This window comes from Drosophila eugracilis, unplaced genomic scaffold (assembly GCF_018153835.1).
Source record: "Drosophila eugracilis isolate 14026-0451.02 unplaced genomic scaffold, ASM1815383v1 contig_90, whole genome shotgun sequence".
Taxonomy (NCBI): domain Eukaryota; kingdom Metazoa; phylum Arthropoda; class Insecta; order Diptera; family Drosophilidae; genus Drosophila; species Drosophila eugracilis.
The window spans coordinates 7,974,345-7,988,693 of NW_024573812.1; the positions used below are offsets into that span (position 1 = coordinate 7,974,345).

The window sequence follows — 14,349 nt, forward strand, 5'->3', positions numbered from 1 at the left end:
CCAACAAATGATGATAATGGTAATGGGGCTTGTGTGTATGCGTGAGTGACTGGATGTTTCGGACGTACATATATATATATATAAGCCGATATATAGATATATAATCCGACCAGGTGGGTGACAGGCAGGGAATACGAGGGCGTGCAGGACTCGAAATTAGATTTTCACTCATCGAAAACGGACAAATAGGATTGTAAAGTAAATAAACAACAATTATTGCAGTCGAACATGGAAATGAATTAATATTGATTTTCGTAACATTAATCTAAATGCAAACGAGTCGACGGGTAATGGCGAAAACAATGAATTCGGAGAAGAATGCATTTACGAGATGAACAATTTGATTATCTATTTATTTCCCCAGCATCAATCCCCGGGCCCAGGTCACCGATTCATCCATGTGAGTGACTGATGATGAGCCTAAATTGATTGCACACACACACACACATTCGCACAGCCAGGATAATCGTTATTCACACACGAAGTCACCCTGTGGACAGGATTTTGCCAACGTTTGTTTTTTCCAGCTTTTTTGCTTATTGATTGTCAACATGGATTTATTTTATGGCCAAGGATTTAAATTAAAATTTAATTAGCATTTAATGCGACGCATAAAATCATTATTCGAGGCACAAAAAAGCATATTTGGATTGAGGTCAAAACGGAATGAATGGCCGAGATTGTTTATCAAATGAAAACAAACAAATTGAAGAGTTCACTTTTATTCAAGTCCTAAAACTGAAGTGCCTGAATAGCTTTCCCCCTTTCTCTGAGTTTAATTTTCAACGTTTAAGTTCTGCAATCCAACTCGAACGCAACCACTTAGGGAGCCACCGACGTTCCCACCTTTCCTCCGATGACCCCGCCTGTCTGCTTCGTTGACTTCCCAACTGCTGCACTCAAACTGATGGGTCAGAAGACCTGGGATCGGGGCAGATAGTGCTTGTACAAACGGACGAAGGCCATTGCCATTACCATCCATTTGTCAGATTTTTGAAGTGTACATCACTCTGCCATTCTGATATAATCTGATGCGTTGGCCAACCCAGAAGTCCACCAGCAAAAAAGGCACTCTGCTAGCATCCCATCCCAGGAAATATCTAAGCCACCTCCCCCTCATCCTTTGTGCTTTTCCTGATGCTGCCCTGTTGCCCTGTTGTTTTGTCCAGTTTAAGCTTGTGGCTCCTATCTTTTGGTTGCCACTGGAAACTTGCAATCTCCCCGACCACCACAGAGAACACTCTTACACTTTATACCCCTTTTGTGGGCCGTCAAATGCTTTAACAATTAAATTAAAAACATCACGAATGTGGTCCAATATTTTACGCAGTCGGGAGATGGAATTAAATCAGCATACAGGTTGAAAGGATTCAATCAGCGACGCTGATTTAATTCCTCTCTGGCCGGTTCCCATTTGCCATTCCCACAGTGGCCAGCATTTGCTCATTCATGCCGCAAAGATCCGTCTCCCTGCCCCCTGCCTCTTACCCCCTGTCCCAGCCCGCTTGAAGCTCCTTTCTTTGCCCGCAGCAATCTGCTGATTGCTCCCCGCCCCTTTTCACCCACTCGCTTCATGGCGTTTACGCATTACAAATGCATTTGCATACACTGGGCGAAAAACAACATTTAAAGTCAATCATCAATCTACGGGGTTCTGAACTTTTAACAATGATTAAGTAAAAATAAATCATTATTTCAACTTTAACAATAGAGTTTCTTATTTAACAGTTTAATTTTAATAAAATATGATCATGAAAACATGTTCTTTGTTTTAATAAAAAACTCATCAATAGAAGGAGGTAAATATTAGAAATAATGATTTAAATGTGATGCCATTTGTTCCTGATGATTGATCATCAATCAATTGACCGTTTCAAGGATATTTAAGAAGATCTACCTTATTTAACTCTTAAGTAAGCAAGTAAATATAAATAAATTAGTAAAAAATAAAGAGTATTGAAAGAGGATGTTAGGAAAAGTTCTTGGTAAAATAATATTGAAATTTAATATTAGAAATAACTACCCAAAAACAGACAATCTCAGGTTAATTAACGACTTTCCCCTTGACTTTCCTTTTCTTAGTTTTAAATAATGTTTTTCTCCGTGTTCACATCCCTCTCACAAACAGACGCCCCCGCAAACTTACCGGCATTGAGTGCACTGCTGCTGGAGGGGGCATTGTGGGCGGGGCCGGTTGCCTGAGCCAAGTGACCTGCGGCAATTAAATTCGAGTTATTCGCATGGATCATGGTTGTGCCGGAGTTGCAAGTGCTGCTGCCGTTGTTGCTGTTGCAGTGGGTACTGCCGATGCCATTCGGCAATTGGGACTGCTGCTGCTGCTGTTGCTGCTGGTGGGGCACTCCTGCTGCCACTTCCCCCTTGCCAGGATAAGCAGGACTCCTGTGCTGGTGGTGCTGTAACTGCTGCTGGAGCGGCTGATTATCAGCGGTCATGGGTGGGGTGAGAGTCTGGTTGCTGCCATTCGAACTGGACGGCGAGGAGCTGCTGTCGTTGCTGGGCGTGAGGTCTCGTTTGGTGGCCAAGACCAAAGGTGTTGGCTTGGCTGGCACTCCACCGCCCCCAGATCCTGCTGTTGCTCCTATTGCTCCCGCTGCACCCGATGATGTCGAAGCTGTCACCGAGCTGTCCAGCGATAACAGCGGTCTTATGGGCTTGTTGTTGTTCACGGAAGCGGTTTTCTCCTTCAGCCCCGTCGTCACTGAAGTGTCCAGGGATTTGGCGATTTTCTGGAAAAGGTTTAAATGCATTGGAACAGTTTATGAGTCACTGGAAAATTATGAGCTAAGTAGATTGAAGAGAAAAGCTGTATTAAGATACAAAAGAAGTAAAGTCTGCCCGACTTTGCAAAATCCTTTCAGAATTTATTGATTCTTTTTAAAGATTAAAACTAGGAAGATTATTTAAATCTGATTTTAACGAAACTTTTATTTATTCAAAGTGAAAATAACTTTATTGATTTCAAGATTTAAATCATTTTTTGACATTTCAACAGCTTTTAATCTCTATAATCGTTAACATATCAAGCCAAATAAACAATTTCCATCAATTTGGAGTACTTTATTGCTAAATTAATCATTATAAATTTGTGAATTCTGCAAAATCAGGTCAACAAGATGCATTTGAAAGCCTAACAATAGCAAGAGTCAGATAGCTGGGGGGAGATAGCAAGAGAGAGAAAAGTAGAGCCCAAAGTTGTCAATTAGTCAATGAGGGATGCAGAATGGGTATTTTTCGAGATTTCAGTTTGTTTTTGATCAAGAGAAGGAGGACAAGATGGAGTGGTGCGCCGAAAAAAGAGGGGAGTACAGTGGTAAGGCATGTGGCATATGGCAGGGGGCATGCAATCTGTTCCCAAGCAATGAATGAGGCCCAATTAGGTAAAACATCAAGTGAATTTCGTTTTTGTTGGTGGTGGTGCGGGTGCGGGCTTCGGGTGGGGTTTCGAATGGGATGGCTAGCGGGGAGAGCGGGGGCGGTGCATACAGATTGTACTTACGGATTCACCCAGCTTGTGCAGCGAGGCGTTTATGCGGTCCGGATTGCGCGGCGGCGGCTCTGGTGGCTCGGAGGCTGCCATCGTGGGTCCGGCAGCTAGACCGTTGATTTGCATGCTAACCACCACCAACGCAGGCACCTAACGCACACTCACACACTACGCTGGCTCACACTCGCACACACACACACACCCACTCTCTGTCAAAAGGGGCGTGCCAGTGGGCGGTAAGGACGTTCTCGGATTGTCTTTTTGGCGTCTCAACTGCCACCACTCTGGACTAATCGAAGCTCAAACATTCTGACTAAGCACTACACAGAGAGAAAAAATTACAAAAATTGTGTTAGGTCGCTTGCCTTTTGTAAATTTACGTGAATCTGAAGTTTTCTAAAGATAACACCGGATTTCCTTAATAATTACAAACAATTAAGAAATCAAAGGGAGCCTTAAATTCAAAAGTGTCTAAAAGTAGGCAATAATTAATTTTCTAATTAATGTATTTCGAAAAAACTAGTTATTTTGAGTTCTTTTAAAGGTGATTTGAGAACTCCAGATAGCTTATTATACTCTGTCCAAAAACTTTCAGTTTTCGATAGCCTATCCTTTTCAATATCGAACTAAACTTAGATGATGACATTTTCCCTCTGTTCTGAGCCCTAGAAACGCTGGGACCGGGTCAATACGTACGCTAAGCTGGCTGTCCCTCTCGATCTCTCTCGCGTTTCAATCTGCCATTCAATTACGAGTTGTCCTGTAAGTAAACAGAAATGGGAATTTTTTTAGTCAGCGTCTTTTGGATATGCAACGATTTTCCTGCAGCTCAACTAATTTGGGTCTCCCCACAAAATGGCCATAAAAACTGAGAGCTTTGGGTTTGAATCCCCGACGGGCGTAGCTGTTCGCATGTAGGCCAACACCAGCCATAAACCTCTATTTGGACTTGTTTTTTTTGTTGTTGTCTTTGCATGGCCGTTGCATGTCAACGCTCAGTTCGCAGTTTTCAGTTTACAGTTCTCCTGCTGCAGTTGTCACTAGAGCAGCTGTTCCTAAGGTAAAAGTTAAATTACAGCTCTAGCTGGCAGCTTGCAACTTGCAACTCGGAACGGATTCTCTGTGGGGCGGAGTGACAGCTGTTAACTGGGCATGAAGCATGTGACACAGGGCCCAGAACTACCCCACGAGGTGCTCGTAACTTTAACTGGTTGGAAACCAAAGGTGACATGACATGCCCTCTTCAGTTTGACCAACAAATAACTCATTACATTCTGGGGTGTAGTTTTGAAATCATGACGTTATTGGGTAAAGATGCACAGAGGGAAAACTCGTGGGGATAAGGAATATTTTGAAATGGAAAACTTATTTTTAGACACCTTAAACAGGGATTTAAGTCCTTTGGTGTTTTGATTTTCACAAGCGGTAAGTATGATAAGTGTGATTAAAATAGCCAAAAACCAACCAAAAAGAAATCCTCAGATATATAGTTTATAATATTCCCCCTGCTTTATTCTCAACAAAAATCTACAGATTCGACTGACCGCTCTGCCCTTCTGAAAACCCCAAAACCCAGACCCGTTCCACGGAAATACTTTAAGTTTAATCCGCTTTAAGACCAACTACAACAAAGGATGACCAGCAAAATATGTTGCGGTCATGTTTGGCTTCATGTTTTTTCTTGCAATCTCCCCAAAAACCCATGATCCGAATGGATGCTTGGGGTCGAGCGATAGAGCACCTAGGCGCATATGTTTACGTACACGTCGGGCTCACAGAAGCTACCGACCGAACCCACACTTAAAGCCGCTTCCCAAGCACCTTGACGACGCAACCACAAACATTTATATTAAAGCAGCCAGCAGGCCACGGCAGGCCAGGCCAGGGCAAGGCAGGTGGTAAAATAAGGGGGCGGGGCCAGGTGGTGGTTTGGGGGCGTGGCAGCCACACTAATGTGGCGTGGGCCACACTAGTAGTACAAACTTTAATCATAATAATAACAAGCAACTTTTGCGTTACATCCGTGCCACGAGCACAGATGAAGTTCGGTGAAGTTGCGCTGTTGTCGGCGGACTGAATGGGTATTTATGTTGCACACAGCCGGGCCGCAGATAGATGAGGTCCTCTTAGCGCCGGCAAACCCCATGGGTGTCTGCTGAATGAATATACTGCTAACATGGCTTTTTAAATTGTCTGTTTTTATATGTCTGCAGTTTTCGGATGGCAAACTATTGCTGGCAGCTTTTATGATTTTGTAATTCTGTTGCAGGATTACCCTGGCAGTGAGGTAATTAAAATATTCATGTACCAAAGTACATTTTATGCTTCTGTGTTTAAAAATGTTGTGTTCAAATCTCAGCTAACAAAAACACTCCTATGGAGTTCTTAATTAATAGTTCTTTGTCTAAAATGTATGCTAAAATTACTCGTTCGTTGAGTCTGTAAATCTGGACTTACTATAGATCTCATCCCAGATCTCATCCGCAGCTTCCTTGTAGGTTATTTTATATCTTCTTAACATAATCATTTACTCAGTAACCCAAATCAAGGAGTTTATAACTAAGCAAGCCTCTTGATTAGAGTACCTTGTACTTTTCTACCTTAAACTTTTTGGCCTTGTCCAAAAATTACTCGATAGACTTTTCCAAATTATGAGCAACCCCAAAGAGTTGAGTGGACCCAATCCGTCGGCCTTCTACGTGCACTTAGAGGATCCTCTGCAGGATGAACCTCCCAGTGGACTGCACCGCAAGTTCCGTCCTCCACCGCCACTCCCCGTGGAGCAGCGGTTGGAGGCGGCGGAGGAGCGTCGCAGTTGGCTTGGCGAGCAAAAGGTAGAACAGCTGTCCGTCCGCCTGGCGCGAGTGGCGCTGATCACCGATCGCCACCACCGGCAAACCACTCAAAGTTGGCTGGAAGCCAAGGATCGCATCACTCGCGACATGGACGAGCATGTACGAAAGCGCACGGCCCAGATCTCGAAACGTTTGAGGAACCTCAACGATCACAATCAGAAGGTGCAGGTAATCAAGAATGAGGCCAAGCAGGAAAAGCTCCTCAGGAAGCTGACCCATCTCTACGAGGCCAAAAACGCCAGCACCATTTCACAGTTTTGGGGCAAAATTCCCAAGTTAAATAAGAAATAAATAAATTGGTAAACAGGGAAGAAAACTTCTAATAAAATAACAAATTCCAGTATAAAAAATATTCATTTTTAAAGAAGCAAGAAATAAATTAAAACTTCTTAAATATGTTCACCATATCGCATCTGCCTTTAAAAGTTGATATTTTAAAGTACTTTTAAACTTCATTATCACAACTTGAAGACTTAATATTTCCATATGGCTCAGACATTTTCCTTTGTGTATGGAAGACACAATTTTCCGCTTAGAAAGTTTTGCCTGTCGCAGCGCTTGTCAAACTTCCACTTTTCACTCAAGTCTGCCTTCGACATAGTTGGAGAAAATCGGTTGTCAACTTTCAAACAAGTCCGTTCTGCGTTTTTATAAGTTAACTTTTGAGGGGCTTTAAGTTTGGCCAGGTTGTCCGGCAATTTGCATTGGAATGAAAGCCCAAAGTTGAGCACGTAAAATTAGTTACAATTTGTGTCGTTGCTGAACAAATTAGCCGCCGCCCGAGAGACTCGTTAAGTGGTAGTGGGTGGCCGATTTGAAAGCATTTTCGTAGAGTTTCCTGCTTTCTAAGCCTTCTCCCTCAAAGCCAGATCCCGATTATGTGCACTCAACTGCACATTTTCCAGAGTGTTTGTATACACACACACACACACACACACACACACACATCACGAGTCAAAGGAGCTTGTTGCTGGTGGCCAACTAAGTGCTTTCCCTTTGTCCAGAAGCATCTTGCTTCCAGTTAGCAGCTCCTAGATCCCAGCTCCCAGCTCCCAGCACCTAGTCACCAGGCACCATTCTACAGCTTGAAGTTCAGGCTGAGCACTTGACCCGTTTTCGCCCAACTTATTTGATTTGTGGCCTGCTGGTGACGCTGCTTATGCAGTTGCCTTCGCATTCAATTAAACTCTAGGGCTTTCAATGTGTGTCTCTCTGTGTGTGTGTGAGGGGGCGTCAGTTGGATGAGGGCGGGCGATTGCCCTGGGAAGTATGCTTCATAAATTGGTTTTTATTAGGGTCTCATGTGTGCGTTTGTGGCTTACGCTCTCGAAATAACAGGCAAAATATTTGGAATTTATTGCCATTGCTTTTGATACAATAAATATGCTTATCAATTTTTTATTCGATACACCGGAGCTCAGGACTCTGGCTCAAATTAAAATAAATCAAAAACTTGAGAAGGAATATTTTTAAATGAATTTGCCAAGCAACTGGGCAATAAGCTTTGGCATATTGATTGAAAATTGCCATACAAAATGCATGCAAATTAATGCAGTATTTGTGCTGAGCAAAGTAATTCGAACAGACTTGATTACACTAACCACAGACCAACGAGCCACGCCCCATCCCCCCCGTCCACCAAAATGTCCCATTATGTCGATGGCTGCCCTGAGGGCGCCACAACTCGGTGACAATTGACATTGGCAGTGACAGTGGCAGAGGCAGCGGCAACCGGGAGAAATTCAATGAAAATTAATAAGTTGAATTAACAGATTCACGCCGCGGGCAGCCATCGAAATCCAATCCGCCGCACACGCCAAGTGGGAATTTAATGGCTCACCGCCCAGTCAAATGAGTGACCGGTCCATCCTGTCCATGCTGTCTATCCTGACATCTCTCATTAAGGTCCTGTCCATTTGAGCTGAGCTTGGATGTCCTCTGCTCGCCAGCTTTCAATTGGATTACCTCCAAGCGAACACTTCATTTCCGAAAGGCTAACTTCATTGCCCTCTGCATAGCCAACTGTGTGACTCATAACCTGATGACTAACCAGGAATTCGTGTAGAGGACAGGAGAGAGAAAAGTAATTTGAAGGTAAGATTTCCATATTGGAACAGTGGAAAAGTGGGATAATCCTCCGTTAAAACATGTATAAGAAGATAAAATACATACATATATCTAAAAGAAATATTGTAATTTTAGGCTGTTGAAAAGCAGAAAATGGTCTTTCGGAATGCTGATATGGGTCTGGAAGCCGTTTAATATATTATTGCATACTTTTAAGTGCCTTGGCAAAAGAGCACTTATCGTGGTACCTCCATCAATAATAATCCTTTACAGCAAATGGAAGCTCTTTCTGGTTTGGTTTTATTTCCCTATCAACAAAACTATATTAGTATGTCTTTATTAATTTTGTTTTCTTGTAATAAATTCCTTAAACTACTGGGCTAAAGTTTCTCAGCAACAACTATATAACGCTATGAATATCCCTATTCCCTTTCAACCGTCCCATATTACAAGGCAGAAATGCTTCCAGAGCGTTGACCGTTTTGCACTTGCTTTTAGCCCTAATTTCCTGTATGACTCGATGGGTTCGCCTGCCTTCACAGCCAGAGAACTCCATTGGAGCGCAGAGTGGAAGGAATGTGTGTGAGCAACGCAAATTACAATTTGTGCAAGGGCTGCTCCTCCAGAGAAAGGGTAGCCACATAAACCATCTCCTCCGCCTCTGTTGTTTGCCAACCAACCGATTTCGCTGCAATCTACAGCGCCAGCATTCTCCTCCTTTAACCACGAAACTGACAGCAATCAGCTTTGCTGTGGATAAAGTTTTATGCCGAGAAACTCATTTAGTTTGCAATTAATTAGTGGCAGCCGGCAGAGCGGCGTTGAATTTGTGTTTTTAATTTGACTAAATAGATGTAGCTACCAGTAGCGGTGGTGGGCGTGTATAACACAACCGATGAGGAGGAGCTCTAAAAGGGGGCGTGGCATAGTTCTAGTTGAGTTTCTCGCTAGGCGTGAAATGTAAATGCTTGACCCAATTGGCAGGGGGGTCAGAAGAAGAGAAAAACGGCAGAAAAAAAAGGCGAAAAACAACCAACCGCCGACAACAAAATCATTTAAAATGTTTTCCATGGGGATGGCAAGAGGCGGCGTAAAACTTTTTCTCCGGGGCTTTCGGCGAAGACAACTTGAACACAATTTGATAACCTACATTTTGGGGGTCTTGGCAACATTAAAAATTTACACATGACGAGGTTGGCTGGAGGGGTGGCTGAGAGGTGACTGAGGGGTGACTGAGGGGTGGCTATAGTGCAAAAGTGGAACGGAGTGTTTCCTCAGCGTCCTTGAGCTCTTGTTTTTATTTGGTATTAAGAGCATGTCAAGTGAGTCTGGCGAAAAGAGAGACTGAGGCTGTAGCTCAGCCTTCCAGCTAAGTGAGTTTTCGTTGTTTTCCCTTGTCACAGGAAACGGATGTGTGTGTGTGTGAATGTTGGAGAAAGAAGCGGAGAAATTGGTAGGAGGGCGACGGAAGACTGGCTCCGGAGGTGGGTAGCCAAAGTCTTTAAGTCTTTTGCCTTAATAGCTTTCAGTTTGCGACTTTCCTGGTCACAACCCGGCCTTATTCTGTCCCGTTACGTCGCCGTTACCCCTTCTTTTGGCCCAAATACAACGTACTCCCCCCCTTCCTGTTCGCCGTGAGTTATTGTCGTGCGATTTATTACGCGACGCACTGTTGGGGTAGCCTTTGTAGCCTTTGGGGGTCCCGGGCCCACATGGCGTATGCGTAACGTATAGTCGTGGTTAAAACTCACGTAATGTGCAACATTTACCCCCCGCGATTCGCTGCCAGCCCCTTTTGATTTATACAGCCAGGTGGCATACTTTTGACCCATATGGCTTTGATTTCTTGCAAAACTCAGCACTCACCAGTCACTGGAATTTAAGAAGTACTTTCATGCTTCAACATTTTACTTAAGGAAGTTCTCAGATAAGATGTAAGTTGATAAATATCTGTCTAACAACTTTGTTAAGTGCTTACATTTATTTTCATTAATCTCAGATCTTGTCATAGTTTCTCTTTGAATATTTGTTGCCAAGAAGTATTCCCCTAACATATTACGTTTATAGCTCATTCAATGCTGATATTCGATAACAGTTTGATAGGCTCATTTAATGCTGACGCTGATCTCTTGCTGAATATGCATTTTAGTCAGAAATACTCCTATTTCACTTTAATCTACTTATCATTCCCCTAATTTCTCTCAGTGCATTCAAATGACTGTCGTGTCTGGCATCAATTACGGGCATTGTCATTAGTGAAAACACCACTCGGAAATTAATAAAGATTTGCACAGGCGCAAATCGGTTTAAAAATATGTGCAAACACTTTGATTATTCATTCACAAAACCCAAGGGGGCCCCGAAACTCCCAATGAGATAGTGCGTAATTCGTGACTGACACAGATTTTTCCCTATTCGCTTTTCCGTTGATTTTCCTCCTTTTTGCGCACTCAAACAACAACAAAGAGCAGCATAAAAATGCCAAAAAATTTCCCTGCTTCACGCACACTCGCACAAATATTGACCGAATTTCACTGGCGGTGGTTTTTCCTACGCCACCCCCCTGCCCATCTCTTGCGCTCGAAAATTCGATTGTTTTCCGCTCTGTTGTTGTTTTTTCGGCGATGCTGTGTCTTTCTGTTTGTTTTGGGGAAAATTTACCTCGGATTCTCGGACTGGAAAAACAAGCAGCGTACACACCACGTGGCCAAGTTGAAGTCAATGTCGGGTTTTCCTATTTTCTTTCCTGTTTTTTTCCTTGTTTTTTGGCTTTCTAATTTGTTGGACACGTTCTGGTTGAAAGTTTTTTTTCGGCTACACTCTTGTTGATTTTATTGACACCCACACATGCACACCAGCACACGCACTGCCGCCCACGCACACACTCTCAGATGATTGAGAGAGAGAGATAAAGATAAAGTGGGAGGAAAGTTGAACAGAAAGAGACAGAGAGCGGGCGAAGGATATATGACGATTAATTCTGGCGCTTGGAACGTCTCACTTGGCGAATTTCTCGAATGGCACTGAGCTCGAGTCCTTGGCATTTGGCTCGAGTGCCGTTTTGGCGGCGTCCCTGTGACGTCACAGAAAGCTCTAAGTGCAACGAGAAGGGAGAACAGGATGTCAGAGCGCTTCTGCGCAGTGGTAAAAGCTCGGCTGGCACCAGAGAAATAACCCTACCGAAAACTCTCGAAAACCGAAAAGAGAAAGAGACCGAAAGCCGAAAACCCGACCTAGCCTTGGACAAGTGTTTGTTTACGTTTTCCGTCCGAGCATCCTGTAAGAATCCTTTTCGAATCCTTGTTGCTCCGCTCCCATAAACGAAGGTCAAAGTCTGAATTGCCCAAGCGAATTTGCGAAATTGCAGCGACAGCCACCTTTCCATTGCACCTCCATTTTCAATTAATCAGCAAAATAAATTGTACATCGCCCGGGAATGCCGCAAAACATTTTCCCCGCAATTTCACTGAAACTAAAACAATTTCCAGACTTTGTAGTCAAGCCACAAAGTCAGATTTTCCTCTAATGAAATAGCTGAAGACCTGCAATGGCAGTGGTTACGAATGTTTACGAAAATGCAAGTGGCAATTATTTCAAAATATGAGAATGCCATGAAGTTGGAGTTGGAGTTGGAGTTCAAGGGAAAATCCTCGCATACAAACGACATTCACAGACTGCATAGTTTTCCTTTATATTGTAATCCAATCTGCAGACTACACATTATCGCTTTTGCAGGAAAAAACTATGTGACAAAGGCATTGCAAGTATCTGGAAATTGCACACAAAGCTAGCATGCACAGAACGAGGAGTTATTGTAAAAGATTTAATGAACGTGTGTGGGGCGACAGTTTGGGAAACTTCCCCCCAACAAAATCGCATTGCAAAATGTGTGTAAATTGATATTCTGATTTTTGCTATGTGTCTGAAATAATATTGCATTTCCAGGGGCTTTAAAACAGGGTTAAATGAGTGCAGATTGCTTTTTTTAATTTTCTTATATTTTTAATGGGGTTTTTATTGAAATTAAATATCTACGAAAATGATTTTAATTAAGTCAACAACCTTTATTTAACTCATTTATTAAATTAATGAACTTTTGGGTAAATTAGTTGCCCTGTTAAATGATAATAATAACAATTTGACTAAATTAAATATGACAAGCTAATTGTTTAGCTTAATCTATCTGAAAAGTTAAATTCCCTCATGAAGAGAACAATTTATCTGTTTTGGCAAATTTAGTTCAATATCTTTTCTACTTTTTAAAGAGTTCTCTACAAAACCTAAACTAGTTTCAGATAGCTTTAACATATTTCTTATTTCTCTTTTTCAAGTGAGTTTATAAAAGTTAAAAATAGCTTTAGGTTGTAAGAGTTCTTGTCTTAGGTTTCCATATTTTCTGTTTTTATAAGCCCGAATTGAATTCTTTGTCTATGAGAGATGTTTGGTTACAGCAAAAACTTTGGGTATTTCTTTTATTTCTATGAATTTATGAAATATACTGCAAACCTAACAAAACCTCCAATAACTGGTTCCCACAGCAGAGGAACTGGCAAGTTGAAAAGCGAATTCAATTGCCATATCAACTTGCAAGGGTGGAGTAATCCGAATGAGAGCCATTGCAGCGCATTATCCTGTACATACAGGACTCGAACATGGTAAAATCCCTTTACCTTCCACTCGTAACAGAGGAGTGTCATTCATAAATACGAGTGGTAGACGTGACTAGCCGCAGCCACGTAGAGAGCAGCTAGAAAAGGGCTTTGCACCTGACAGAATCGGTCCGATATATCCTATACTCCTGTATTCGCTGCAAACTAATGGACACGGCAACTGTTTGCTGTTTATTGTGACTGACAATCATTGTAGTTTTGCCATCTGTCTGCCTGCGGAAATGTGAAGTGCAGCCATGAGATAACCGCCGTCCCGTCGTCTGATGCTAATAAAATGTTATCAAATGAACGTCAAGCGACTGGGCCTATCCAGCTGCCTCTTCTTCAGGCAGGCTTATCCTGGCAGATGCCATCGGTGTCAGGAGGATATATGTATCTGATATCCCGAACAATGGAAACAGCACACGCACACAAAAAAGCACATCGATTACAGCGTGGGAAGTTCATTCAACCTGGCACCTCCTCCTCCTCCTCGATAGGCCTAGGCCATGGCTCTAAAGACTTCCCGCTGGGAGAAAGATGGTGGAGCAGCACTATCTGCCACAGGTGACGCGTGAAAAATTCCACAAGCCATGGAAACCGAAGGAAGCTCCGCTGCCATGCAATTTTTCCCTTTGTCGTAACTCAACTGCCATTGACAGCCAAGTGTCCCACTGACAGTCGCCGCCACATTTTACCCGCCCTCTCCGTTTTCCCCATTTCCCCCGCCACTCTTTGCCAGCCTGCCGCCTGCAGAGTTTCGGAAAATCAACGACTAGGACCTCAACCTTAAGAATTGAGCGATTGCCATGCAGTGAAAAAAGGAAAGGAGGAGTTTATGGAAAGGGAGTAAGAAATCATTCCCATATCTCTTCCTTATGACTGTGATATGATAATCGTATTTTAATAAAAATTTGCATTATCTGGAATTACACATGAAGGGTGTTTGGGAAATGCGGGATTGGTGTTGGTTTAAAGCTATAAATCTTAAAAATGCCAATATGGTTAAATGATAACATCAAGAAAGTCTTTCTGTTAGGGGGTTGGGGTTGATGGCTTTTAAAAGAGCTAAGCCGTAACTATTTATTCCAAGGTTTTTGGCTTTAAAAGGGGCTTTTTTGGGTCTTGAAAAAAACAAAATGATTATTAGGTCAAACCCGAATGTTACGTTTAAAGTTTAATATCCCACTAAAATAGCAGACAGCCTTTTTAGTTCCTGGAGATCATAGTTTCTAATTATGTTAGGTACGTCATCTACTTCACTGAATCTCAT

The 14,349-nt window shown here is 42.7% G+C and overlaps 2 protein-coding genes across 6 annotated transcripts in view; one reads left to right on the forward strand and one right to left on the reverse strand.

Annotated features, from left to right (window-relative positions):
• Positions 1-14,349, reverse strand: part of LOC108112672 (kazrin) — a 43,121-nt gene that overhangs the window by 10,122 nt on the left and 18,650 nt on the right. For 4 of the 5 annotated variants that reach the window (XM_017222811.2, XM_017222812.2, XM_017222814.2 and 1 more), the window contains 3 exons: positions 4,202-4,265; positions 3,518-3,825; positions 2,147-2,747 (listed from right to left, as the gene is read on the reverse strand). In XM_017222811.2, the coding sequence (XP_017078300.1) occupies positions 2,147-2,747; positions 3,518-3,631 (715 nt within the window). In that variant the 5' untranslated portion in view covers positions 3,632-3,825; positions 4,202-4,265. Of the gene's footprint in view, positions 1-2,146; positions 2,748-3,517; positions 3,826-4,201; positions 4,266-11,088; positions 11,471-14,349 lie in introns of those variants that run through there. The other variant, XM_017222813.2, reaches the window with a different exon arrangement.
• On the forward strand, positions 6,074-6,710 carry LOC108112674. Its single transcript, XM_017222818.1, has one exon. It carries the CDS (start codon positions 6,157-6,159, stop codon positions 6,649-6,651), a length of 495 nt encoding a protein of 164 aa, XP_017078307.1. The 5' UTR covers positions 6,074-6,156; the 3' UTR covers positions 6,652-6,710.